This window comes from Tachyglossus aculeatus, chromosome Y3, assembly GCF_015852505.1.
Source record: "Tachyglossus aculeatus isolate mTacAcu1 chromosome Y3, mTacAcu1.pri, whole genome shotgun sequence".
NCBI lineage: Eukaryota > Metazoa > Chordata > Mammalia > Monotremata > Tachyglossidae > Tachyglossus > Tachyglossus aculeatus.
In genome coordinates, this window is record NC_052095.1 from 2,997,427 (window position 1) to 3,021,839 (window position 24,413).

At 46.0% G+C, this 24,413-nt stretch overlaps 1 protein-coding gene across 1 annotated transcript in view; it reads right to left on the reverse strand.

Annotated features, from left to right (window-relative positions):
* Nucleotides 1-24,413, reverse strand: part of LOC119946750 (polycomb group RING finger protein 3-like) — a 76,945-nt gene that overhangs the window by 15,418 nt on the left and 37,114 nt on the right. The window contains exons 2-3 of the mRNA XM_038768189.1: nucleotides 18,401-18,511; nucleotides 3,232-3,320 (exon numbers count right to left, since the gene is read on the reverse strand). Of these exons, the coding sequence (XP_038624117.1) occupies nucleotides 3,232-3,320; nucleotides 18,401-18,511 (200 nt within the window). The remainder of the gene's footprint in view (nucleotides 1-3,231; nucleotides 3,321-18,400; nucleotides 18,512-24,413) is intronic.

Consider the following 24,413-nt stretch of genomic DNA (forward strand, 5'->3'; position numbering starts at 1 on the left):
CCCACTGTCTTTCTGATTACAGTGTGCAATACCACTATCCTCCCTAATTCACAGGGCGGAATCTTGACATTAACCCCAATTCATTTTTATTATGTCCAGATATTCAATCTGTCACAACATCGTGTTAGTGCTATTTTCAAAGCATTATAAAAATTTGCCCTTTCCTCTCCATCCAAATGGCTACCACAATAATCCAATCTCTTATAATACTGATGATAATAATAATAATAATAATAATAATAATAATAATAATAATAATAATAATGTTGGTGTTTGTTAAGCACTTACTATGTGCAAAGCACTGTTCTAAGTGCTGGGAGAATACAAGGTAATCAGGTTGTCCTACGTAGGGCTCACAGTCTTAATTCCCATTTTACAGATGAGGTAACAGAGAAGCTAAGAGATTTGCCCAAAGTCACAGAGCTGACAAGTGGAGGAGTTGGGATTACAACCCATGACTTCTGACTCCCAAGCACAACAGGGTTTGACACATAGCACGTACTTAACAAATACCATTTTTAAAAAAAGAAGAGAGGGGTTGGATGGGAGTGAGCTGAGGGTGGCTGTTGTGGGGAGATGGGGATGAAGGGTGGTCCTTGGAGAGGGGGATAGGGTGATTAGAGGCTGGGACTTAGAGGGCAAGGGGAGGTTAGGGCATTTAAAATAACATGTCCAGAGCTGTAGCAACTAATTTTGAGTGTCTAGTGGTTAATGTAGTTTCTTCAAGTGGGTGGAACTCATTCATTCATCCATTTAATGGTATTTATTGAGCGCTTACTGTTTGCAGAACACTGTACTACGCTCTTGAAAAGTACAATTCAACAGTACAGAAACAATTCCTGCCCACGCCGGGCTTACAGTCTAGAAGGGGGGGGATGCAGGCATCAAAACAAGAGGCATTAATACAAGTAAATAGAATTATAGGTACCTACATATAAACACAAGTGCTGTGGGGCGGGCAGAGGGGGGTAGAGCAAAGGGAGCAAGTCGGGGAGATGGGTGGTGCTGAGGAAAGGGCGGGCTTAGTCTGGGAAGGCCTCTTGAAAGGGTGAACCTTCAGTAAGGCTTTGAAGGGGGGAAGTGTGATTGTTTGGCAGATTTGAGGAGGGAGGCCATTCCAGGCCAGAGGTAGGACGTGGGTCAGGGGTCGGTAGCAGGACAGGAGAGAACGAAGCATGGTGAGAAGGTTAGCACCAAAGGAGCAGAGTGTATGGACTGGAAGGAGAGAATGGAAGGGAGTAAGAGGGTTCAAGGTGATGGAGAGTTTTGGAACCAGTAGTGAGGAGTTTTAGCATGACACAGAGGTTGATAGGCAACACTGGAGATTTTTGAGGAGGCGGGTGACATTCCCAGAGCGCTTCTCTAGAAAGATAATCTGTGCAGCGGAGTGAAGTATGGACTGAGGTGGGAGGGATGGGAGGTTGGGAGGTCAGAAATCCAGTAATCCAGTTGGGATAGGATGACTGATTGTACTAACGTGGTAGTGTTTTGGATAGAGAAGAAAGGGAGGATCTTGGTGATATTGTGAAGGTGAGACAGGAAAGCTTTGGTGATGGATTGGATATTTGGGGTAAATGAGAGAGGGGAGTCAAGGATGACACCAATGTTGCGCGCTTGTGAGATGGGAAGGATGGTTGTGCCTTCCACAATGATGGGAAAGCTCCCAGTTGGGAAAGTCTTGTAACTGAATGGGTGAGTGCTGAATTGCTGCCTAAAGTGCTATGTGTCCTGTGCCTTAGTGCTTTGGCTTCAAAGCTCTCCATCTCCTTGCCCCCTCCTACCTCACCTCCCTTCTCTCCTTCTACACCCCAGCCTCCACACTCTGCTCCTCGCCCGCTAAACTCTTCACTGTGCCTTGTTCTCGTCTGTCTCGCTGTCGACCCCTGGCCCACGTCCCTCCTCTGGCCTGGAATGCCCTCGCTCCTCACATCCGCCAAACTAGGTCTCTTCCCCTCTTCGAAGCCCTACTGAGAACTCACCTCTTCCAGGAGGCCTTTTCCTCTGCTCCTCCTCCCCTCCCCATCGCCCCAACTCCCTCCCTCTGCTCTACTCCCTTCCCCTCCCCACAGCACTTGTGTATACTTGTACATATTTATTACTCTATTTTATTAATGATGTGTATGTATCTATAATTCTATTCATTTTTTTATGATGCTATTGATGCTATTCTTTTGTTTTGTTGTCTGTCTCCCACTTCTACACTGTGAGCCCGTTGTAGGGGTTGTAGGGTAGGGATTGTCTCCATCTGTTGTAGAATTGTACTTTCCAAGTGCTTAGTACAGTGCTCTGCACACAGTAAGCGCTCAATAAATCTGACTGACTGACTGACTGACTGAATGAATGAATACTGATTCAGACTCCCAGTGTGTGGAAGGTGGGGCTTTGATCCAATCCAATCGATCGTATTTATTGAGCGCCTACTGCGTGCGGAGCACTGTACTAAGCGCTTGAGAAGTACAAGTTGGCAACATGGCAACAAGTTTCCAGCTTGGTGGGGCTGGCTGTAGTGGAAACAGACATTCTGCTTTTCACTCATTCATTCATTCAATCGTATTTATTGAGTGCCTACTGTGTGCAGAGCGCAAGTTGGCAGCATATAGAGACGGTCCCCACCCAACAGTCGGCTCACAGTCCAGAAGGGGGAGACAGACAACAAAACAAAACATACAAACCAAACAAAACAGATAGAATAAATATGTACAAGTAAAATAATTCTCTTTGAGGGACAAGGCTGCTGATGTTCCTTTTCCTCTATTCCCTTCTAGACTGAAAGCTTACTGTATGCAGGGAACATTGTTTACCACTTCTATTATGATGTACTCTTCCAAGCCCTTAGTACACTGCCTCTGCACTGATTGATTGATTGATTGATTGATTGACTGATTGATTCCCCTTAGCATGGTCCCAGATTCCTGGTGTGAAAAAGGGGCTGGGAGATTGGCATCCCTTCCCCATGGAGCAGTTTAAGTCTCCTGATGTGAGGAAAGAGGGTTGGTGGGAAGGGAGGGTTGGAGTCTGTTCCCCTTGAGAGGTCTCAGGCTCACAGTGTAAAAGTAGCAGCTGGGGTAGTTGGCATGACACCAATTCCACATCTTCGGTACAGTGCTCCGCACATAGTATATGCTCAAGTACCCATGATTCATTGACCAATAGTTTGTTTTCCCAAAGAAAAACTAATACAGTATTATCATTTGTAAAGAAAGAAGTAAGAAGGATGGAGAGATATTTTACCTGTTCATCGCTCCTATGGTAATCATTGGCCTCTTCTTGTTTCTCTTCTAATGTACCTCTGTGAAAATTTTCATCTGTTTTAATTTCACCTTTAATAAAAATAAAAACATTGAACTAATCGAAGATTTTAAAACAAAATGCTGACTTCAAATTTATTACACAGTGAGAAGCACATGGTCTAGAGGACAGGGCACAGACCTGGGGGTCAGAAGGACCTGGGTACTGATCCCGGATTTGCCACTTTTCTGCTGCGTGACCTTGGACAAGGCACTTAATTTCCCTTTGCCTTAGTTACCTCATCTGTAAAATGGGGATTAACACTACAAGCCTTATGTAGCACATGAACTGTGTCCAACCTGATTATCTTACCCCTGCACCTAGAACAGTGCCTGGCACATAGTGAGTGCTTAACAAATACCATAAAAAATAGCTAAAATTTATTTGCATCCTTAAAGGCACCAGAAAAATCAAAGTTGGAAGTGCAAAATGCAGAGATAGTGGACCAAATGCCCTGGTGAGCTGCACCTTACTGGAAAAGTAAGTAGGCAATCATACAACAGAACAGGAGGCTCTTCTTATAAACATATCCTTTTGTAAAAATTCATTCATTCATTCATTCAATCATTCAGTCGTATTTACTGAGTACTTACTGTATGCAGAGCACTGTGCTATACAACAATAAATGACACATTCCCTGCCCACAATGAACTTACAGTATAGAGGAGGGGAGACAGACATTAATGTAAAGAAATAAATTACAGTCATGTATGGAAGGACTGTGGGGCTGGGAGGTGAAATAAACAAAGGGAGGAAGTCAGGGTGATGCAGAGAAGAGTGGGAGGAGAGGATGGGGGTGCTTCATCAGGATGAAATGTGCCCTCAATAAAACTTTGAAGAGGGTAGAAAGGAGAGTAATTGTCTGATCTGGAGAAGGAGGGTGTTCCAGGCCAGAGGCAGAACATGGGCAGGCTGGCAGTGAGACAGATGAGATCAAGGAACAGTGAGAGGTTAGCATTAGAAGAGTCAGTTGTACAGGCTGGGGTGTAATAAGAGAGTAGTGAGGTGAGGTAGGAAGGGGTAAAGTGAGTGAGTGCTTTTAAGCCAATGGTGAAGAGTTTTTGTTGGCTGGGGAGGTGGATGGGCAACCAGTAAAGTTTTCTGAGGAGTGGAGAAACATGTCCTGAAGGATTTTGTAGAAAAACAATCCCGGCAAAAGAGTGAGTATGGATTGGAGTGGGAAAAGGAAAGAGGCTTAAAGGCCAGCAAGGAGGCTGATGCAGTAATCCAGGTGGGATAGGATGAGTGATTGTAGTATTCATTCATTCACTGATTAATTCATTCATTCAATGGTATTTATTGAGTGCTTACTGTGTGCAGAGCACTGTACTAAGTACTTGAGAAATACAAATCGGCGACATATAGAGACAGTCCCTACCCAACAACGGGCTCGCAATCTAGAAGGGGGAGACAGACAACAAAACAAAACAAGTAGGCAGGTGTCAATACCATCAGAATAAATAGAGTTATAGCTATATACAGATCATTAATAAAATAAATATAATAAATGTGTACAAATAAAATAAATAAAATAATAAATATGTACAAATATATACAATTGCTGTGGGGAAGGGAAGGGGGGAGGGCAGGGGGCAGCGATGGGGAGGGGAGGAGGAGGAGAAGAGGAAAAAGGAGGGCTCAGTGTGGGAAGGCCTCCTGGTGGAGGTGAACTCTCAGAAGGGCTTTGAAGGGAGAAAGAGAGCTAGTTTGGCTGATGTGTGGAGGGAGGGCATTCCAGGCCGGAGGAGGGACGTGGGCCAGGGGCTGGCGGTGGGACAGCCTGTATATATGTGTATATGTTTGTACATATTTATTACTCTATTTATTTATTTATTTATTTTACTTGTACATATCTATTCTATTTATTTTATTTTGTTAGTATGTTTGGTTTTGTTCTCTGTCTCCCCCTTTTAGACTGTGAGCCCACTGTTGGGCAGGGACTGCCTCTATATGTTGCCAATTTGTACTTCCCAAGCACTTAGTACAGTGCTCTGCACACAGTAAGCGCTCAATAAATACGATTGATGATGATGATGATGACAGGTGAGAACGAGACACAGTGAGAAGGTTACCAGCAGAGGAGCAGAGTGTGCGGGCTGCGTTGTAGAAGGAGAGAAGTGGGTGGTGAGGTAGGAAGGGACGAGGCGATGGAGAGCCTTGAAGCCCAGAGTGAGGAGGGGAGTGACACGCCCAGAGGGGCTCTGCACATAGATAACTCGGGCAGCAGAGTGAAGCATAGACTGGAGCAGGGAGAGACAGGAGGATGGGAGATCAGAAAGGAGGCTGATGCAGTAATCCAGTCAGGACAGGATCAGAGACTGAACCAACAAGGTAGCGGTTTGGTTGGAGAGGAAAGGGTGGAATGTGGCGATGTTGTGAAGGTGAGACTGGCAGGTTCTAGTGATGGACTGGATGTGTGGGGTGAATGAGAGAGCAGAGTCAAGGATGACACCAAGGTTGCAGGCTTGTGAGACGGGAAGGATGGTAGTGCCCTCTACAGTGACAGGAAAATCAGAGAGAGGACAGGGTTTGGAAGGGAAGATAAGGAGCTCAGTCCTGGACATGTTGAGCTCTAGGTGGACGGAGAGGTCCTGAAGGCAGGAGGAGATATGAGCCTGGAGGGAGGAAGAAAGAACAGGGGAGGAGATGTAGATTTGGGTGTCATCTGCGTAGAGATGATAGTTGAAGCCGTGGGAGCGAATGAGTTTACCAAGGGAGTGGGTATAGTTGAAATAGAGAGAAGGGGACCAAGAATTGACCCTTGAGAAACCCCTATTGTAAGGGAATGGGAGCGGGAGGAGGAGCCCATGAAGGAGACTGAAAATGTATGTCCACAAAGATAGGAGAAGAACCAGGAGAGGACGGAGTCCATGAAGCCAAGGTTGGATAACGAGTTGAGGAGAAGGGGATGGTCCACAGTGTCAAAGGAAGCTGAGAGGTCAAGGAGGATTAGGATAGAGTAGGAGCCATTAGATTTGGCATGAAGGAGGTCACACATGCCCTTTCAGAGGGCAGTTTTGGTGGAGTGGATGAGAGAGAAGCCAGATTGAAGGGGGTCCAGGAGAGAGTTGGAGTCGAGGAATTCGAGACAGCTAGCGTAGACGTCTCGCTCCAGGAGTTTGGAAAGGAACGGGGGGGAGATAGGGCAATAACTGGAAGTGGGGTCAAGAGAGGGATATTTTAATATGGGGAGGCATGGGCATGTTTGAAGGCAGAGGAAAAGAAACCATTGGAGAGCGAGCGGTTGAAGATGGAAGTTAAGGAGGGGAGGAGGGAAGGGGTGAGAGTTTTCATAAGATGAGAGGGAATGGGGTCTAAAGCACAAGTGGATGGGGTGGCACTTGAGAGGAGGGAGGAGATCTCATCTGAAAGTACTGGGAAGGATGGGAAAGTAGAGGAGAGGGTTGAGAGCGGGATGGGGGGATGGAGAAGGGGGAGGGGTGACTTTGGGAAGCTTAGACATGAAGGTGTTAATTTTCCTAATGAAGTAGGTGGCCAGATCATTGGGGGTGAGGGATGGAGGCGGGGGAGGAACAGGGGGTCTGAGGATGGAGTTAAATATCCGGAACAGCTGACAGGGGTGATGGGCATGGGTGTCAATAAGGGAAGAAAAATAGTTTTGCCTGACATTCATTCATTCATTCAGTTGTATTTATTGAACACTTACTGTGTGCAGAGCACTGTACTAAGCACTCAGGAAGTAAAAGTCGGCAGCATATAGAGACGGACCCTACCCAACAACGGGCTCACAGTCTAGAGGGGGGAGACAGACAACAAAACAAAACATGTAGACAGGTGTCAAAACCGTCAGAATAAGTAGAATTATAGCTATATGCACATCATTAATAAAATAAATAGAATAGTAAATATGTATTAGGTAAAATAAATAGAGTAATAAATCTGTACAAATATATATCAGTGCTGTGGGGAGGGGAAGGAGGCAGGGTTGGGGGGATAGGGAGGAGGAAAGGAAAAAGGGGGCTCAGTCTGGGAAGGTCTCCTGGAGGAGGTGAACTCTCAGTAGGGCTTTGAATGGAGGAAGAAAGCTAGTTTGGCTGATGTGTGGAGGGAGGGCATTCCAGGCCAGGGGAAGGTGGTGGGCCAGGGGTCGTCAGTGGGACAGGCGAGAACAAGGCTCAGTGAGGGGGTTAGTGGCAGAGGAGAGGAGGGTGCAGGCTAGGCTGTAGAAAGAGAGAAGGGAGGTGAGGTAGAAGGGGGCAAGCTGATGGAGAGCCTTGAAGCCGAGAGTGAGGAGTTTTTGCTTGATTCATAGGTTGACAGGCAGCCACTGGAGATTTTTGAGGAGGGGAATGACATGCCCCGAGTGTTTTCATACAAAGATAATCCGGGCAGCAGAGTGAAGTATAGACTGAAGTGGGGAGACACAGGTGGATGGGAGATCTGAAAGGAGGCTGATGCAGTAATCTAGTCAGGATAGGATGAGAGATTGAACCAGCAGAGGAGAGGGCAGAATTACAGCAGGAACGTATAAATTTAAAGTGAACAGACTTGGCTTGGTGTTAAGACTTTCGCCAGCAGCGTTCAGCAGTTCTTTCAGATGAGAGCGAAGGAGGCGGACAGTGGCAGTGATCCAGGGCTGTGGTTAGTGGTGCAAAAGCGGCGAAGGGAAAGTGGAATGAGCGAGTTGAGTTGACTAGAGAGGGTGGAGTTGAGGGCAGTAATCTGGTCATCAGGAGTGGGAAGAGAGGATGGGGGGCAAAGTGGAGTGTGATGCACTGAGAGAGATGGATGGGATCAAGAGAGCAGAGGTTTCTGTGGGCAAGTAATATAGGTTTACGGGGGAGGAGTGTGAGAGAGGACGCAGGTGAGAAGCTTACAGTCAGAGAGAGGGACTTCAGAGTTGGTGAGTGTGGAGATAGTGCAGCGGTAAAAGATGATGAGATTGAGGGCGTGACCAAGTTGGTGAGTGAGCAAGGTGGGGTGGAGTAAGAGGTTAGCGGAGTCAAGAAGTGACAGAAGGCGGGCAGCAGAGGCAGAGGCAGAGGCAGAGGCAGCAGAAGGCAGGCTCCTTACAGTCGGCTCCCAGACTCATGCTCTTTCCACTAAGCGATGCCATTTTTCACATTTATATTAATGTAAGCTCTATGTGGGCAGGGAACATATTCATTCAGTCGTATTTATTGAGCGCTTACTGTGTGCAGAGCACGGTACTAAGTGCTTGGGAAGTACAAGTTGGCAACATATAGAGACGGTCCCTACCCAACAGCGGGCTCACAGTCTAGAAGGGGGAGACAGACAACAAAACAAAACATATTAACAAAATAAAATAAATAGAATAAATATGTACAAGTAAAATAAATAAATAAATAGAGTAATATATATGTGCAAACATATATACATATATACAGGTGCTGTGGGTAGGGGAAGGAGGTAAGGCCGGGGGGATGGGAGGGAACATATCTGCTAACTCTGTTGTTCTGTACTCTCCCAAGGTCTTAGTACAGTGCTCTTCACACAGTAAGAACACAATAAATGCCACTGATTGACTGATTGCACACCCCAACTGTTTCTGAGTTTGAACTCTCTCCTTGAACTTTCAGTGCCCTCCCCTCCCCCAACTATGGGCCTCTGGAGTCCCCCATGGGGCTCCTATTCTAAGTAGGAGGGAGTAGGATTAAATCCCCATTTTACAGATAAGGAAATTGAGCCACAGAAAAATTAAGTAACTTGGCCATAGTCACACAACATTTGGCAGAGCTAGGATTAGAGGACTATGGCCAAGTTACTTAACTTCTCTGTGCTTCAATTTCCGTAACTGTGTAATGGGGATTTAATCCTACTCCCTCCTACTTAGAATAGGAGCCCCAGGTTGCGACAGGGACTGTATCCAACCTGCTAACACTTGTATCTACCCCAGCGCTCAGAACAGTGCTTGATGCATTATAAGTGCTCAACAAATACCACTTAAAAAATGCATGGAACCCAACAAAAGAGGAGTATTATTGCAGGGTAAAGAGGAAAAGGCAGAGCTACAGCAGGTGAGGATACGTTTGAGATCAGTCATATATTACTGAGCACTTGCTATGTGCAGAGCACTATACTAAATGCTTGGGAAAGTACAATACCGTAGAATTGGCAAATATGTTCCCAGCCCTTAACGAGCTTACATTCTAAAGAGGTGGATGAAACTGCCCTGATGCCTGGATTTCACCGGCAGCGCTATGCCACATGAACACATGAGCAGAGGAAGTGAACTCTGAAGAGGGTCCGGATGCATGAGAGACCCCTGGGAGCCACCTTTGTGATCCCATTCTCTGATACCTGGACTTTTCCCATCTTACCAACTACATGCTGCTGCAGGGAGTGGCCTACAGCAACACTTCATCCAACCCATGAAAGTGTGGCCCAGAACTACTTCTCTGCCCAACAGCAAGAAGAAGGAGCCCGTTGTTGGGTAGGGGCCTTCACTATATTTTGTCGAGTTGTACTTCCAGATAGATAGATTCCAGACAGCAGGGCCCAGATACCTGCTGTCAGTATCCCCTTACTGTCTGTAAGAGCCCTCTGTCACCTTCCAAAGGTTTTTTTGTAGGGAGGCTGGGTGAGGGAGGGGTTTTTTTAGTTGTGTTCATTTAGAAACTGATTATCTGTGCCTCTGGAGACACTTGGCCCTTGGGACAACCTGATCACCTTGTATCCCCCCAGCGCTTAGAACAGTGCTTCGCACATAGTAAGCACTTAACAAATGCCATGATGATGATGATGATGATGATGATGATTGAATGAATGAATGAATGAGCCATAAGATCCGGAGGAAAAGTATAATTTCAAAAGAGCTTTAAAAGTGAGAGGGCTTTGGGCTTACGGATCTCCTCCTCACCAAATCCAACCGCCTCTGCTAATCCTCCTCCACCTCTCAGCTACCTTTAAAACTGTCAACCACTCCCTTCTCCTGGAAACATTATCCAACCTCAGCTTCACTGACACTGGCTTCAACCTCTCCTGGTTCTCCTCTTATCTATGTGATTGCTCATTCTCAGTTTCTTTGTGGGCTCCTCCTTCACTGCCCAAACCCTAACTGTGGCTGTTCCTCAAAGTTCAATTCTGGTTCTCCGTCTTTTCTCCATCCAAACCCACTGCCTTGGAAAACTAAGTGGCTCACACGGCTTCAACTATCTATTGTATTGTACAATCTAATTATTGTATGCTGATATCTCTCAAATATACATCTCCAGCCCTGATCTCTCTGCTTCTCTGCAGTCTCACATTTCCTCCTGTCTTCAAGACATCTCTACTTGGAAGTCCTCCCATCACCTCAAACTTAAAACAGAACCTCTTATCTTCCCACCCAAACCCTGTCCTTCTGCTCACTTTCCGATCACTGTTGATGGCACTATCATCTTTCCTGTCTCACAAGCCCATTACCTTGGCATTATCCTTGACTCCATTCTCTCATCAGTCAATCAATCAATCAATCGTATTTATTGAGCGCTTACTGTGTGCAGAGCACTGTACTAAGCGCTTGGGAAGTACAAGTTGGCAACATATAGCGACAGTCCCTACCCAACAGTGGACTCACAGTCTAGAAGGGGGAGACAGAGAACAAAACAAAGCATAGTAACAAAATAAAATAAATAGAATACGTACAAGTAAAATAAATAAATAAATAGAGTAATAAATACGTACAAACATATATACATATATACAGGTGCTGTGGGGAAGGGAAGGAGATAAGGCAGGGGAGAGGAAGGAGGGGTCTCAGTCTGGGAAGGCCTCCTGGAGGAGGTGAGCTCTCAGTAGGGCCTTGAAGGGAGGAAGAGAGCCAGCTTGGCGGATGTGGGGAGGGAGGGCATTCCAGGCCAGGGGGATGATGTGGGCCGGGTGTCGACGGCGGGACAGGCGAGAACGAGGCACGGTGAGGAGATTAGCGGCAGGAAAATGGGAGCAACAGACTATAAGCGAAAAGATCTGCATTATCCTTGACTCCAGTGAAAAGATTTGTATTATCCTTGACTCCTCTCTCTCGATCCTCCCATATGCAAGCCATTGTTAAATCCTGACAGTTCTTCCTTCACAACATCACCAAAATCTGTCCATTCCTCTCCATCCATCCTCAAAAATCTCCAGTGGCTACCAATCAATCTGCGCATCAGGCAGAAACTCCTCACCCTGGGCTTCAAGGCTCTCCATCCCCTCGCCCCCTCCTACCTCACCTCCCTTCTCTCCTTCTACAGCCCAGCCCGCACCCTCCGCTCCTCTGCCGCTAATCTCCTCACCGTGCCTCGTTCTCGCCTGTCCCGCCATCGACCCCCGGCCCACGTCATCCCCCTGGCCTGAAATGCCCTCCCTCTGCCCATCCGCCAAGCTAGCTCTCTTCCTCCCTTCAAGGCCCTACTGAGAGCTCACCTCCTCCAGGAGGCCTTCCCAGACTGAGCCCCCTCCTTCCTCTCCCCCCACCCCCCTCTCCATCCCCCTCGTCTTACCTCCTTCCCTTCCCCACAGCACCTGTACATATGTATATATGTTTGTACATATTTATTACTCTATTTATTGATTTTACTTGTACCTATCTATTCTATTTATTTTATTTTGTTAATATGTTTGGTTTTGTTCTCTGTCTCCCCCTTCTAGACTGTGAGCCCACTGTTGGGTAGGGACTGTCTCTATATGTTGCCAACTTGTACTTCCCAAGCGCTTAGTACAGTGCTTAGTACTGCACACAGTAAGTGCTCAATAAATCCGATTGATTGATTGATCCAAACTGCTACTACATTAATGCAAGCACTTATCCTGTCCTGCCTTGGTTATTTTAGGACAGTAAGCTTGTTCTGGTCAGGGAATGCGACTGTCAACTCTGTTGTTCTGTACTTCCCCAACACTTAGTAAACAAACTAGGCACTCAATAAATACCACTGATTGACAGGGTGAACTGGGTTTACTAGTCGAATGTTGAAATCAGTTAAGTAATCATACACTCTGGAGAACACCTGTCTACATGTTTTGTTTTGTTGTCTGTCTCCCGCTTCTAGAGTGTGAGCCCACTGTTGGGTAGGGACCGTCTCTATATGTGGCCGATTTGTACTTCCCAAGAGCTTAGTACAGTGCTCTGCACACAGTAAGCGCTCAATAAATACTGTTATCGACAAGTAGGGTGCAAAATAGGTTAATCGGTGTAAATCGGCCGCAGGGTTCTTGTACCCAGGGTGGCGACGCAGATAGGAAAAATGACTCGGAGACATGAGTTCAGATAGAGCAGTAAAGAAGGAAAGTGGCTACCTGCCCGTTCACCTCCCGGGAGAGGTACGAGTGACAAGCAGCCCCGATCCCATTCTCACTGTGTCTTTTACTGAGTTACAGCAACATGGGAGCAGAGCATTTAGGAATTTCAGGAATCCAATTAGGACCGACAGGATGCTATAAATTCTCTGTTTTTACTGCCTTGTAAAGGTTGTTGTTATCTGCCCTATGGCCTTGTATAAATAAGTGTGTAAATTCTGTTATCTTCTGTTGTCACTGTCTTGTGCAGGATGTCATCTGCCCTATGACCTTACATAGATAAGTGTTACTTGTTAATGGCCTTGAAGGCATCTGTTGCAGACAATACAAAAAGGAGTTGTTCTCTCAGCCTTGCACAAAATGGAGGGTTCCTGTCAGCATACACAAAAGGGAGTCAGTCATGTCAAGTCCGCTAGTGGACAACAATACGACTGAGTGAATGAATGAATGAACGGACTCAGCTTCAGACAGAGGGAGAGTAGCATGAGAGATAAGCCTTTTTTCTCTTAGGACATGTGATTGTTTCTTGAGGTTCTTTCTGGGCTGACCTCTTTGTGTCTGGAGGGGTGTGGGACATCCTAAGTAAGTGTTACTGAAGCTGGGTGAGTTGTTCCACACATATGTGAGTATACACTCAGGAAATATGTTCCTGAAATTATTTTTCAGTACGCAAGTCATAGCCTGACACACATAAGTTTTCTGTTCCAAGACCAAAGACCACATTTGAACTGATTTTTCAAGGAAGACCCTGATGATGGGTATAGTGAATTGGGACTGCTGCTAGGAGAATGAACTGCTTTATGGCCACAGGCTCTACTCACCTCAACCAACCATCACATCAAGCTTGCTGCTGGCTTCTGGAAAATGTCTCAGATGGTGTAGATGACTCAGTGCAATCCTTCCCCACTAATGCTTAAGTCCTACATACGATGGCATGCCTCCTACCTGCACTTATAAAAGCCCTATATAAGTACGCAATCCAGGAAATTGGTCACTAGGATGTCTCAGCAGCCCCAGTTATAGGTGCCCTGCTAATCCTAAATGCAGAGGGCAATTTAAAAAGTTGACCTTTAAAATTATCTATATTCCCTAACTCACCTCTTCAGTAAACCACATCTGGTGAGCTAAATATCCGGGGTTCCAAAATAAACAAAAAAAGACTTACTCAAGGAAAATGAATATCATGCCATGAAATATCAGGATGCTTTGAAGTGAAAATAGCCAACAGTCTACAGGATGGACAGCTCTAATGGCAAACTGGCCAAATATGAAGTCAAAATCATTAAGCTAAGTAAAACTAGACTATCTGATGAACAGCTCACAAAGGAAGGCTCTGGATACATTTCTTTGGAGAACTTTTCCGCATTCAGAACAACAACTGTCAGAGGCTGGATTTCCTATTGGACAATCACTAATACTGGGGCTTTCCAGTTGTTCCCACAAGTGTATGTGACCATCTGAAAATCCTACTCCTAACCTTCAAACAGATCATCAGTTTACCACCATAAGCGTTTATGGCCTAACAGTAATGAATGGCAAAAAAGATGAATTAACACTTCTATAAAGATTTAGAAAAAAATCATCACAAGAGTACTGATGTGTGATAGACTAATTCTAATGAATGGCAAAAAAGATAAATTAACACTTCTATAAAGATTTAGAAAAAAATCATCACAAGAGTACTGATGGGTGATAAACTAATTCTAATGGATGATTTCAAAATGAGACTTGGAAGTAAAGCTCAAATATGAAAGAAAGTGATTGGGCCTCTTGGAATTGACAAACTCAAAAACAATGTTAAGTGCATGAGCCAAATACCACCTCACAACTGCAAAATGATGATGGCATTTATTAAGTACTTACTATGTGCAATGCACTGTTCTAAGCACTGGGGAGGATACAAGGTGATCAGGTTGTCCCACAGGGGGCTCACAGTCTTAACCCCCATATTACAGATGAGGTAGCTGAGGCCCAGAGAAGTTAAGTGACTTGCCCAAAATCACACAGCTGACAATTGGTGGAGCCAGGATTTGAACCCATGACCTCTGACTCCAAAGCCTGGGCTCTTTCCACTGAGCCACGCTTCTTCTCTAACTGCAAAAACCTCACAGCTGCACCTCACAACTGCAAAAACTATCTTTCACCTGCCAAACAAACAATAATACGTCTACCAACTAAACAGCTATCTCTTATTGAATACAGCATAGAAACACAAACAGACTTCAGAGACAATGAGCTCACAGACCAATCTGTTGAATAGAATGCTGGGTGGACCATCATCTCACACTCTATGCTCACTTGCCCTTAGCATAACTGCATCCAAAACTGGCTTCTAAATGCCCAAAGAGTTGAATATAAAGCTTGTGGAAAATGGAGATATCTGCGGTTTACTCCACGGCAAATCGACAGAAGCCATGCCGAAAAAAGAAAATCAACCTGCAGACAACGACATACAGTGAACTGGCATTTCTTTTTTAATCTGTAGTCCAACCAGCCATCAACACACAGGGCATCAAGACTGGTTTGTCCAAATGACTAAGAACCAAGAGGACTACTGCACCAGCAGCATCCTACAACACCGGATAAATCCGTCAGCAGTATTTTTGAGCATTTACTTTTTGCACAGCACTGTACTAAGCTCTTTGGGAGAGTACAATACAAGGAGAGTACAATACAACAAGTGGTCAACACGCCTCCTGCCCACAATGAGCTTACAGTGTAGAACTCACAAAGAAGCAGTTTTCAGGCACCCCAACTTGTACACCAAATTTAAAAACATGTTCGTTCATTCATTCATTCAATCTTATTTATTGAGCGCTTACTGTGTACAGAGCACTGTACTAAGTGCTTGGGAAGTACAAGTTGGCAACATATAGAGACGGTCTCTATCCAACAGCGGGCTCACAGTCTAGAAGGGAGAGACAGGCAACAAAACAAAACATATTAACAAAATAAAATAAATGGAATAAATATGTACAAGTAAAATAAATAAATAAATAGAGTAATAAATACAGACAAACACATATACATATATACAGGTGCTGTGGGGAGGGGAAGGAGGTAAGGCAGGGGGGATGGGAAGGGGGAGGAGGGGGGGAGGAAGGAGGGGGCTCAGTCTGGGAAGGCCTCCTGGAGGAGGTGAGCTCTCAGTAGGGCTTTGAAGGGAGGAAGAGAGCTGCTTGGCGGATGTGCGGAGGGAGGGCATTCCAGGCCCGGGAGATGACGTGGGCCGGGGGGCGACGGCGGGACAGGCGAGAACGAGGCACAGTAAGGAGATTAACGGCAGAGAAGCATATGTGATAGACAATGGAATGCCAAAGAGGAAGAGATCCAGGGCTATATATAACACCACAAACCTAAAATTTGGCCAAAACTTCTATGATCCTATATAGGCTATTATAGCACCTTCAGATAACTCATGTCAGACAAGGAGGGAATCCTAAAAAGATGACAAGAACATTTCAATATCCTCCTCAACACATCTTCTACTACTAGGGCCAAGACTCTGCATATCATATAAAAACTCCCCAGGTGTGAAGACATACCACTTGAGCCAACTACTGGCAAGTCAATGCGGGCAGTCAGAGCCATGAAGAATGGAAAATCACCAGGACTAAATGGCTTGCTTGCTTGCTCATTCATTCACTCATATTTATTTGATCAATTCCATTTATTGAACGTTTACTATGTACAGAGTGCTGTTCTAAATACTTGGGAGAGTACAGTACAGCAATAAGCAGACATATTCTTTGCCCACAAATAACTTACAGTCTAGAGCGGGGGAGTCAGACATCAATACACAAAACTAAAATTATAGATCCCTACAAAAGTCTTGTGGGACTGGGAGTGGGGAAGAATAAAAGGAAAAAGCCAGGGCAACGCAAAAGGGAGTAGGGGATGAAGAAAGGGGAAGCTTATTTTAGGAAAGCCTCTTGGAGGCATACTTGCTGAGATCTTCGAAGATAGTGGGAGAATCCTCTTCAGACACTTTCTCAACTCCTCCTCAACATACGGTCACTGCCACACTTCTTGAGGTAGTTGTTTACACCCCCTGTTTCCTCCTCCTCACCTTGATTCCTTCCAATCTGGTTTCTGCCCCCTACACTCCACAGAAACAACGCTCTTTAAGGTAACCAATGACCTTCTTCTCACCATATCTGACTGCTTCTGCTCTAACCCTAACTAAACCTTCTAGATTTCTCAGCTGCCTTTGATATTGTGGACCAAACACTTCTTGAAACTTTATCCAACCTTGGCTTCACTGACACGATTCTTTCTTGGTTCTCCTCCCATTTCTCTGATTGCTCCTTCTCAGTTTTTTTTCTGGGCTCCTCCTCTGCCTCCCACCCATATGAATATCCATATGTTCAAACTAAACATGTCTAAAACTGATCTCCTTATCTTCCCAGCCAAACCCTGTCCATCTTCTTCTTTTCCATTGCTGTACACAATACCACTATCCTTCCCATCTCAAAAGCCTTGCATTGTCCTCAACCCATTTCTCTCATTAATCCATTTCTCATTTCGCTCATTTCTCTCATTAACCCATTCTGGTCTGCCACCAAATCACGTCAATTCTACCTTCCCAACATTGCTAAAGTCCTCCTCCATACAAACTGTTACCACCTTAATCCAAGCACTTATCCTACCCAGGCTTGACTACTGCATCTGCCTCCTTGCTGACTTCCCTGGCCCCTGTCTCTCCCATATTTCATTCTGCTGCACAGATCATTTTTCTAAAAAAATGGTCAGTCAATATATCTACAGTCCTCAAGAACCTGTAGTGGTTGCCCAACCACTTTAGAGGAGGAGGAGAAGGAGGAGGAAAAAGAGTAAGAGGAAGTGGAGAAGAAAAGTAACTGAACTTTGAGTTAAAACAACTTCTTTCCAGTACAGCATTAATCAATTAAAGAAGTTTCCAAGAAAGTGCCAGAAAATGCAGACTATTTGAAGTCAGTTGTTTTCTTCGACTTTTCCTAGATGACAAAACCTGCATATCATTTCAAATGTTTTGGAAATATCTTTTTCCACACAAAGCTAACTTACAGTGTTAAAACAGAGTGACTTTTCAAGAATGCAACTGCTGTTTTGCAGTAGGTCTATCTCTAAGGAATAATTTTAGTGTGCAAGAACCTACAGCATAAAATAAAACAACACGGGATATGCTGCTGCATGAACAACTCTGCCTCTAGGCAACCAACCCTTTACGGACTGTGTAACCCTTTGCTTACTGTGTTGTAAATGTAACTTACAAATACCATTTTAAATCTGGTAATAGTCAGTTTTTCAGCAAAAAGAAGTAAAGAGGAAGACACATTAATTGGGGCAGTTAGGAAATAAAGCATTTTCTATACTACCTCCAAAAAGACACTGACACTTACATATCATAACATTTTAAACATTGCTATTATGCCACCAGTTATTAGTCACTCAATTGTAAAGAGTGTTCCAATGTGAATGCCTTAGTAGTAGTAGTGGTAGTAGTAGTAGTAGTAGTAGTAGTAGTAGTAGTAGTAGTAGTAGTAGTAGTAGTAGTAGTAGATATTTTCTAAGCGCTTATTGTGAGTCAAATACTGTTCTAAGCACTGGGTTATACAATGCAACCACAGGCTTAGTGATCTGTTGACCATTCCATCTTCTACCTCTGCCAATGAATACACACAAAAAAATGGTTCTGTACACATTATAAAAGCAATTGTGGAGAGAGAAAAAAAAATCACCTCCCTATGAACCTTAAATTTTAGGTATATGGAATTTGGCAGACAAAGCCCTTGGAGGGATAGGCCTTTAACAGTGTTTCGTACACCACACAGTACATTTTAACTTTTCATATTGATTATGCTCTTTTCAGTACTAATTGAAAAAGAAAACTTACCATTTGGATGTGAATCTAAGAACTGTTTTGAAGAACCAGTCTCCCCTTTGATGTCCCCTGGTACATCCATACCCAATTTGTGATAGAATTCCCTCTGTTTTCTTATTTCAGCTATTAAAAACAACATTAAAATTTTATTGTAAAAAACAAGAGGAATAATTCCAGATTACCTCAAAAAATACTATCTAAAATACAATCACAAATCATGATATTATAACTGGCAAAAGGAAAAAAAGGCATATTTATATACTAAATTTGTTAAGGGATATGATAATATTTAATTTTCTCTCTCTGCTCTTAGTAGAATTCAAAAGATAATAATGCCAATAGTGATAAACAGGGCCAGCACTCCTTAACCGTCTCTGTTGTCTCCAAGTTCTCCCTTATAAATTATTATCCATCATTAACCATTAAAAGTTATAAGGATATCTTCTCTTAAAGTTGTAAATTAATATGTGTCACCACTGATGAGGCACTGGTGAATGTTTGGCGTCTTTGTTTCTTTACATCAAATACCTATTAGCTATCATATTGCCGACTACCAAAAAGAGAGCTATGAGAGCGCAAAAACTCTTCACCATTGTCTTTAAAGCACTCAATCTCCTTGCCCCTGCCTTACCTTGCTACTCTCCTATTACAACCCAGCCTGCACACCTCGCTCCTCTACTGCCAACCTTCTCACTGTACCTTGATCTTGTCTCTTTCTCTGCCAACCACTCACCCACATCCTGCCTCTGTCCTGGAATGCGCTCCCTCCTCATATCAGAGAGACAATTACTCTCCACCACTTCAAAGCCTCATTGGAGGCATATGTTCTCCAACAGGCCTTCCCTTATCCCTCCTATCCTCTCCTCCCACTCCCTTCTGTGTTGTCCTCACTTGCTCCCTTTATTCACTGCCCCCCACCCCAGTCCCACAGTACTTATCTATAATTTATTTATTTGTATTAATGTCGGTCTCCCCATCTAGACTGTAAGCTTGTTGTGGACATGGAAATGTGGAAATGTGTCTGTGCATTGTTATACTGTATTCTTGCATTCATTCAATTGCATTTATTGAGCATTTACTGTGTGCAGAGCACTGTACTAAGCAGTTGGAAACTACAATTTGGCAACAGATAGAGACAATCCCTACCCAACAATGGGCTCACAGTCTAGAAAGGGGAGACAGACAACAAAACAAAACAAGTAGGCAGCTGTCAGTACCATCATAACAAATAAATAGAATTATACCTATATACACATCATTAATAAAATGAACAGAATAATAAATATACACAAGTACACACAAGTACTGTCGGGAGGGGAAGGGGGTAGAGTAGAAGGTGGGAGTAGGAGCGATGGGGAGGGGAGGAGGAGCAGAGGAAAAGGGGGGCTAAGTCTACGAAGGCCTTCTGGAGGAGGTGAGCACTCAGTAGGGCTTTGAAGGGAGGAAGAGAGCTAGTTTGGCAGATGTGAGGATGGATGGGCCAAGGGTTGACAGCAGGACAGGCGAGAATGAGGCAAAGTGAGGAGGTTAGTGGCGGAGGGGCAGAGTACATGGGCTGGGCTGTAGAAGGAGAGAAGGGAGGTGAAGGCAGCCGGGGGGCAAGATGATAGAGAGCTTTGAAGCTAGCAGTGAGGAGTTTTTGCTTCATGCGAAGGTTGACAGGCAACAACTGAAGAGTTTTGAGGAGGAGAGTGACATGCCCAAAACGTTTCTATAGAAAGATAATCTGGGCAGCAGAGTGAAGTACAGGCTGCAGCAGGGAGAGACAGGAGGATGGGAGATCAGAAAGGAGGCTGATGTAGTAATGGAGTCGGGATAGGATGAGAGATTGAACCAACAAGGTAGCAGTTTGAATGGAGAAGAAAGGGCAGAACGTGGCGATGTTGTGAAGGTGAGACCAGCACGTTTTGGTGATGGACTGGATGTGAGGGGTGAATGAGAGGGCAGAGTCAAGGATGACACCAAGATTGCAGGCTTGGGAGATGGGAAAGATGGTAGTGCTGTCTGCAGTGACAGGAATGTTAGGGAGAGGACAGGGTTTGGGAGGGAAGATAAGGAGCTCAGTCTTTGACAGGCTGAGCTCTAGGTGGACACCTAGGGTGGAGATGCCTTGAAGGCAGGAGGAGATACGAGCCTGGAGAGAGGGAGAGAGAACAGGGGAGGAGATGTAGATTTGGGTGTCATCTGTGTAGAGATGATAGTTGAAGCCATGGGAGTGATTGAGTTCACCAAGGGAGTGAGTGTAGATGGAGAACTGAAGGAGGCCAAGAACTGACCCTTGAGGAACCCCTACAGTAAGAGGATGGGAGGGGGAGGAGGAGCCTGCTAAGGAGACTGAGAATGTACAGCTGGAGAGATAAGAGAAGAATCAGGAGAAGAAGTCCGTGAAGCCAATGTTGGATAATGTGTTGAGGAGAAGGGGATGGTCCACAGTGTCAAAGGCAGCTGAGAGGCTGAGGAGGATTAGGACAGAGTAGGAGCCATTGGATTTGGCAAGAAGGAGGTCATTCACGACCTTTGAGAGGGGAGTTTCGGTGGAGTGGAGGGGACGGAAGCCAGATTGGAGGGGGTCCAGGAGGGAGTTGGAGTTGAGGAATTCTAGACAGCAAGCATAGACGTCTCACTCTAGGAGTTTGGAAAGGAAGGGTCGGGGGAGATAGGGCAATAACTGGAAGGGGCAGTGGAGTCAAGAGAGGGCTTTTTTTAATATGGACCCCAAACTTTCTGCCACTCGGTCAAGCCTCTGCCCCTCCAGCAAGCCCGCCATTCTGCACAGTCACCAGCAGCTTTCCCAGTGCAGAGCAGTAACGCTGGTATTTGCTGAGAGCCCCCTAGGTACCATTCACTGTGCTTAACACTTAGGAAAGTACAATGGCAGAATGAGACACAACCCTGCCTACACGGAGTTTGCACTTTAACACAGAAACTCCTCATTAGCAAAAACGAGGGCTTCGTCAGCCAACAGGGTCTCCATAATGCCCAGTAACGGTGGTGTTTTGCATTGATCGGCAAAGCCCCACCCTACAAGTAAACCCGACCATCAGTTGGTGTGGCTCCAACAGGGACCCAACCAGCCCGGGGTCTCAGTCTCTCTAGTTCAACTCTCCCCAGTACTTTGTACAGTGTTCTCCACACAGTAAGTGATCAATAAATATGATTCACTGACTGACTACCCCAAACCCTAGTCCCACCCCCTGTTGCAGGGAAGTCACAGTGGCCAGACCAGACCCCAGGCTCCAGGACTGCCCTTGGGGGATTCAATCTGGTATTCCGGCTTGGGATCTCTCGGCCTGTTTTCTTTCAGAGTCAGAAAGGCGGTGCCCCAAAGTGAATAGGAACTTGGTGGGGAAAGGCTCCAGGCAGGTCAGGCTACAGATCACAGGCCGTAGGCTGTCTTGCAGAAATGGCAGCCGCGTGGGACCGGGGACTCATTTCCCTCAGTCTCGGTCCCTGCAGCTTGGACCTGGGGCCAGTACAGGGGGACCCAAGAGGGGAACTCAGTTCCTCTGAAGCAAGTAAAGGTGGCAGGAGTCCTCTGAGAGAAACACTTTGGGTCTGGGCCAATTTGGTGTATTTGTGCAAAATGACACATAAGATGTCATCACATTACCCAGCCTGCACAGCAGAACAGTACAACTGGGCTGTACAGCACTGTACTAAGCTCTGGAGTAGATGCGAGATAATCAGGATGGACCTAGTCCCTGTCACACATGAGGCACCCAGGGAGGGAGAACAAGTATTCAATCCCAATTCTACAGATGAGGAAACTGAGGCACAGAGAAGCTAAGTGACTTGCCCAAGGTGAAACAGCAAGGTAGTGGTAGGGTGGGATTTAGAACCCAGGTTCCCTGATTCCAGGCTGGTGCTCTTTCCACTAAGCCATTCTGCTAGGGAGGGGGTGAGGAATGATCATCCAATCAGAGGCCTTTCCTCTGGGCTCCTGGAAACCTCACCATGGCCTCAGCACGCGTCTTGCCAACAGCTGTAATGTACAGTCTGGAACACGTGGCTGTGTTCAGTCCGTGATCACGATAGAAGACACTTGCCCCTTCCTGGAACTGCTCGCTAGGGTTGGTTTATCTCGCGGTGTTGAGTGCCCTCGGCTGGCAACCCATTGCCTTCACGAGGAGACCTGAGTGGGCCTCCACCCAGCCCTCATGCTGCACCCTTTCCCCACCCATCTCACCATAAGAAACCTACAAATGGTCACCCCAGGGTTGGGGTGGGGAATGTTGTCATTTCCAGTCCCATCTGCACACCTTCCCCCACCAGAGAGGTTCAGCATGCCAGGATGGGGGAAGGCTGGGGGACGAGTCTGCCACCAAGACTGGATGCCAGTGCCAGGGCCAAATGTCTCAGGAAGGGCTTGCTTCACGCTTGGGGGAGTGAACTGCCAAGGCCAATACTGCCCTCAGTGACGCTACATGAGTCAACTCAGTAAGGTACTGCCTGCCCACCTGGGATTGTTTTCCAGTTTATTAAAGATGTGAAGATGGGAAAGGTGTGGGAATGTGGCTGCTACCCGCTCAAGAAGCGCTTTGTTTAAGCGCCCTGGTGGACAGAGAGGGGTTGAAGCCTGTTCCAGTGAACGGGGTCACCTGCTGATCACAGCAGTGGCAGGTGGGATGTGGCGGGGAGCCCGACGGGGAGTCTCACCCACTGAGGATGGGCCATTTTTGTCCTTCAAAACCCAAGCAACATCGTAGTCCTATAAATTACAGTTTTCATCAGGAGGCACATCTGGTGCAGAAGGAGACCCACCAGAAGGGATAGGTCAGGCACACATTCTTGCACTTTGCGGGGAGCCTGGGTGAACTTAGCTAAGACAGCCATGTGGCCAAAGGAAAGTTGGGGCGCCAAGCCCATTGACCACCCTCCAGCTCAGTGTGCTATTCCAGTGTGGCCAGTGGGGGGAGATGGCCTGAGGCTCAGTCCGACCTGTAGGTCAATCAATCAATCAATCAATCAATCGATCGATCGATCATATTTATTGAGCACTTACTGTGTGCAGAGCACTGTACTAAGCGCTTGGGAAGTACAAGTTGGCAACATATAGAGACGGTCCCTACACAACAGTGGGCTCACAGTCTAGAAGGGGGAGACAGAGAACAAAACCAAACATATTAACAAAATAAAATAAATAGAATAGATATGTACAAGTAAAATAAATAAATAAATAGAGTAATAAATATGTACAAACATAAATATATAGAGAGAGGTGCTGAGGGGAAGGGAAGGAGGTAAGGCGGGGGGATGGAGAGGGAAGAGGAAGGAGGGAGCTCAGTCTGGGAAGGCCTCCTGGAGGAGGTGAGCTCTCAATAGGGCCTTGAAGGGAGGAAGAGAGCTAGCTTGGCGGATGTGGGGAAGAAGGGCATTCCAGGCCAGGGGGATGACGTGGGCCGGGGGTCGACGGCGGGACAGGCGAGAACGAGGCACGGTGAGGAGATTAGCGGGCGAGGAGAGGAGGGTGTGGGCTGGGCTGTAGAAGGAGAGAAGGGAGGTGAGGTAGGAGGGGGCGAGGTGATGGAGAGCCTTGAAGCCCAGGGTGAGGAGTTTCTGCCTGATGCGTAGGTTGATTCGTAGCCACTGGAGGTTTTTGAGGAGGGGAGTAACATGCCCAGGGTGTTTCTGGACAAAGACAATCTGGGCAGCGGCGTGAAGTATGGATTGAAGTGGGGAGAGACAAGAGGATGGGAGATCGGAGAGGAGGCTGATACAATAATCCAGACGGGATAGGATGAGAGCTTGAACGAGCAGGGTAGCGGTTTGGATGGAGCGGAAAGGGTGGATCTTGGCAATGTTGCAGAGCTGAGACTGGCAGGTTTTGGTGTCAGAGGATGACAGTACACCTGTCTACATGTTTTGTTTACACCTGTCTACATGTTTTGTTTTGTTGTCTGTCTTCCGCTTGGAGACTGTGAGCCCGTTGTTGGGTAGGGACCGTCTCTATATGTTGCCAACTTGTACTTCCCAGGCGCTTAGTACAGTGCTCTGCACACAGTAAGCGTTCAGTAAATATGACTGA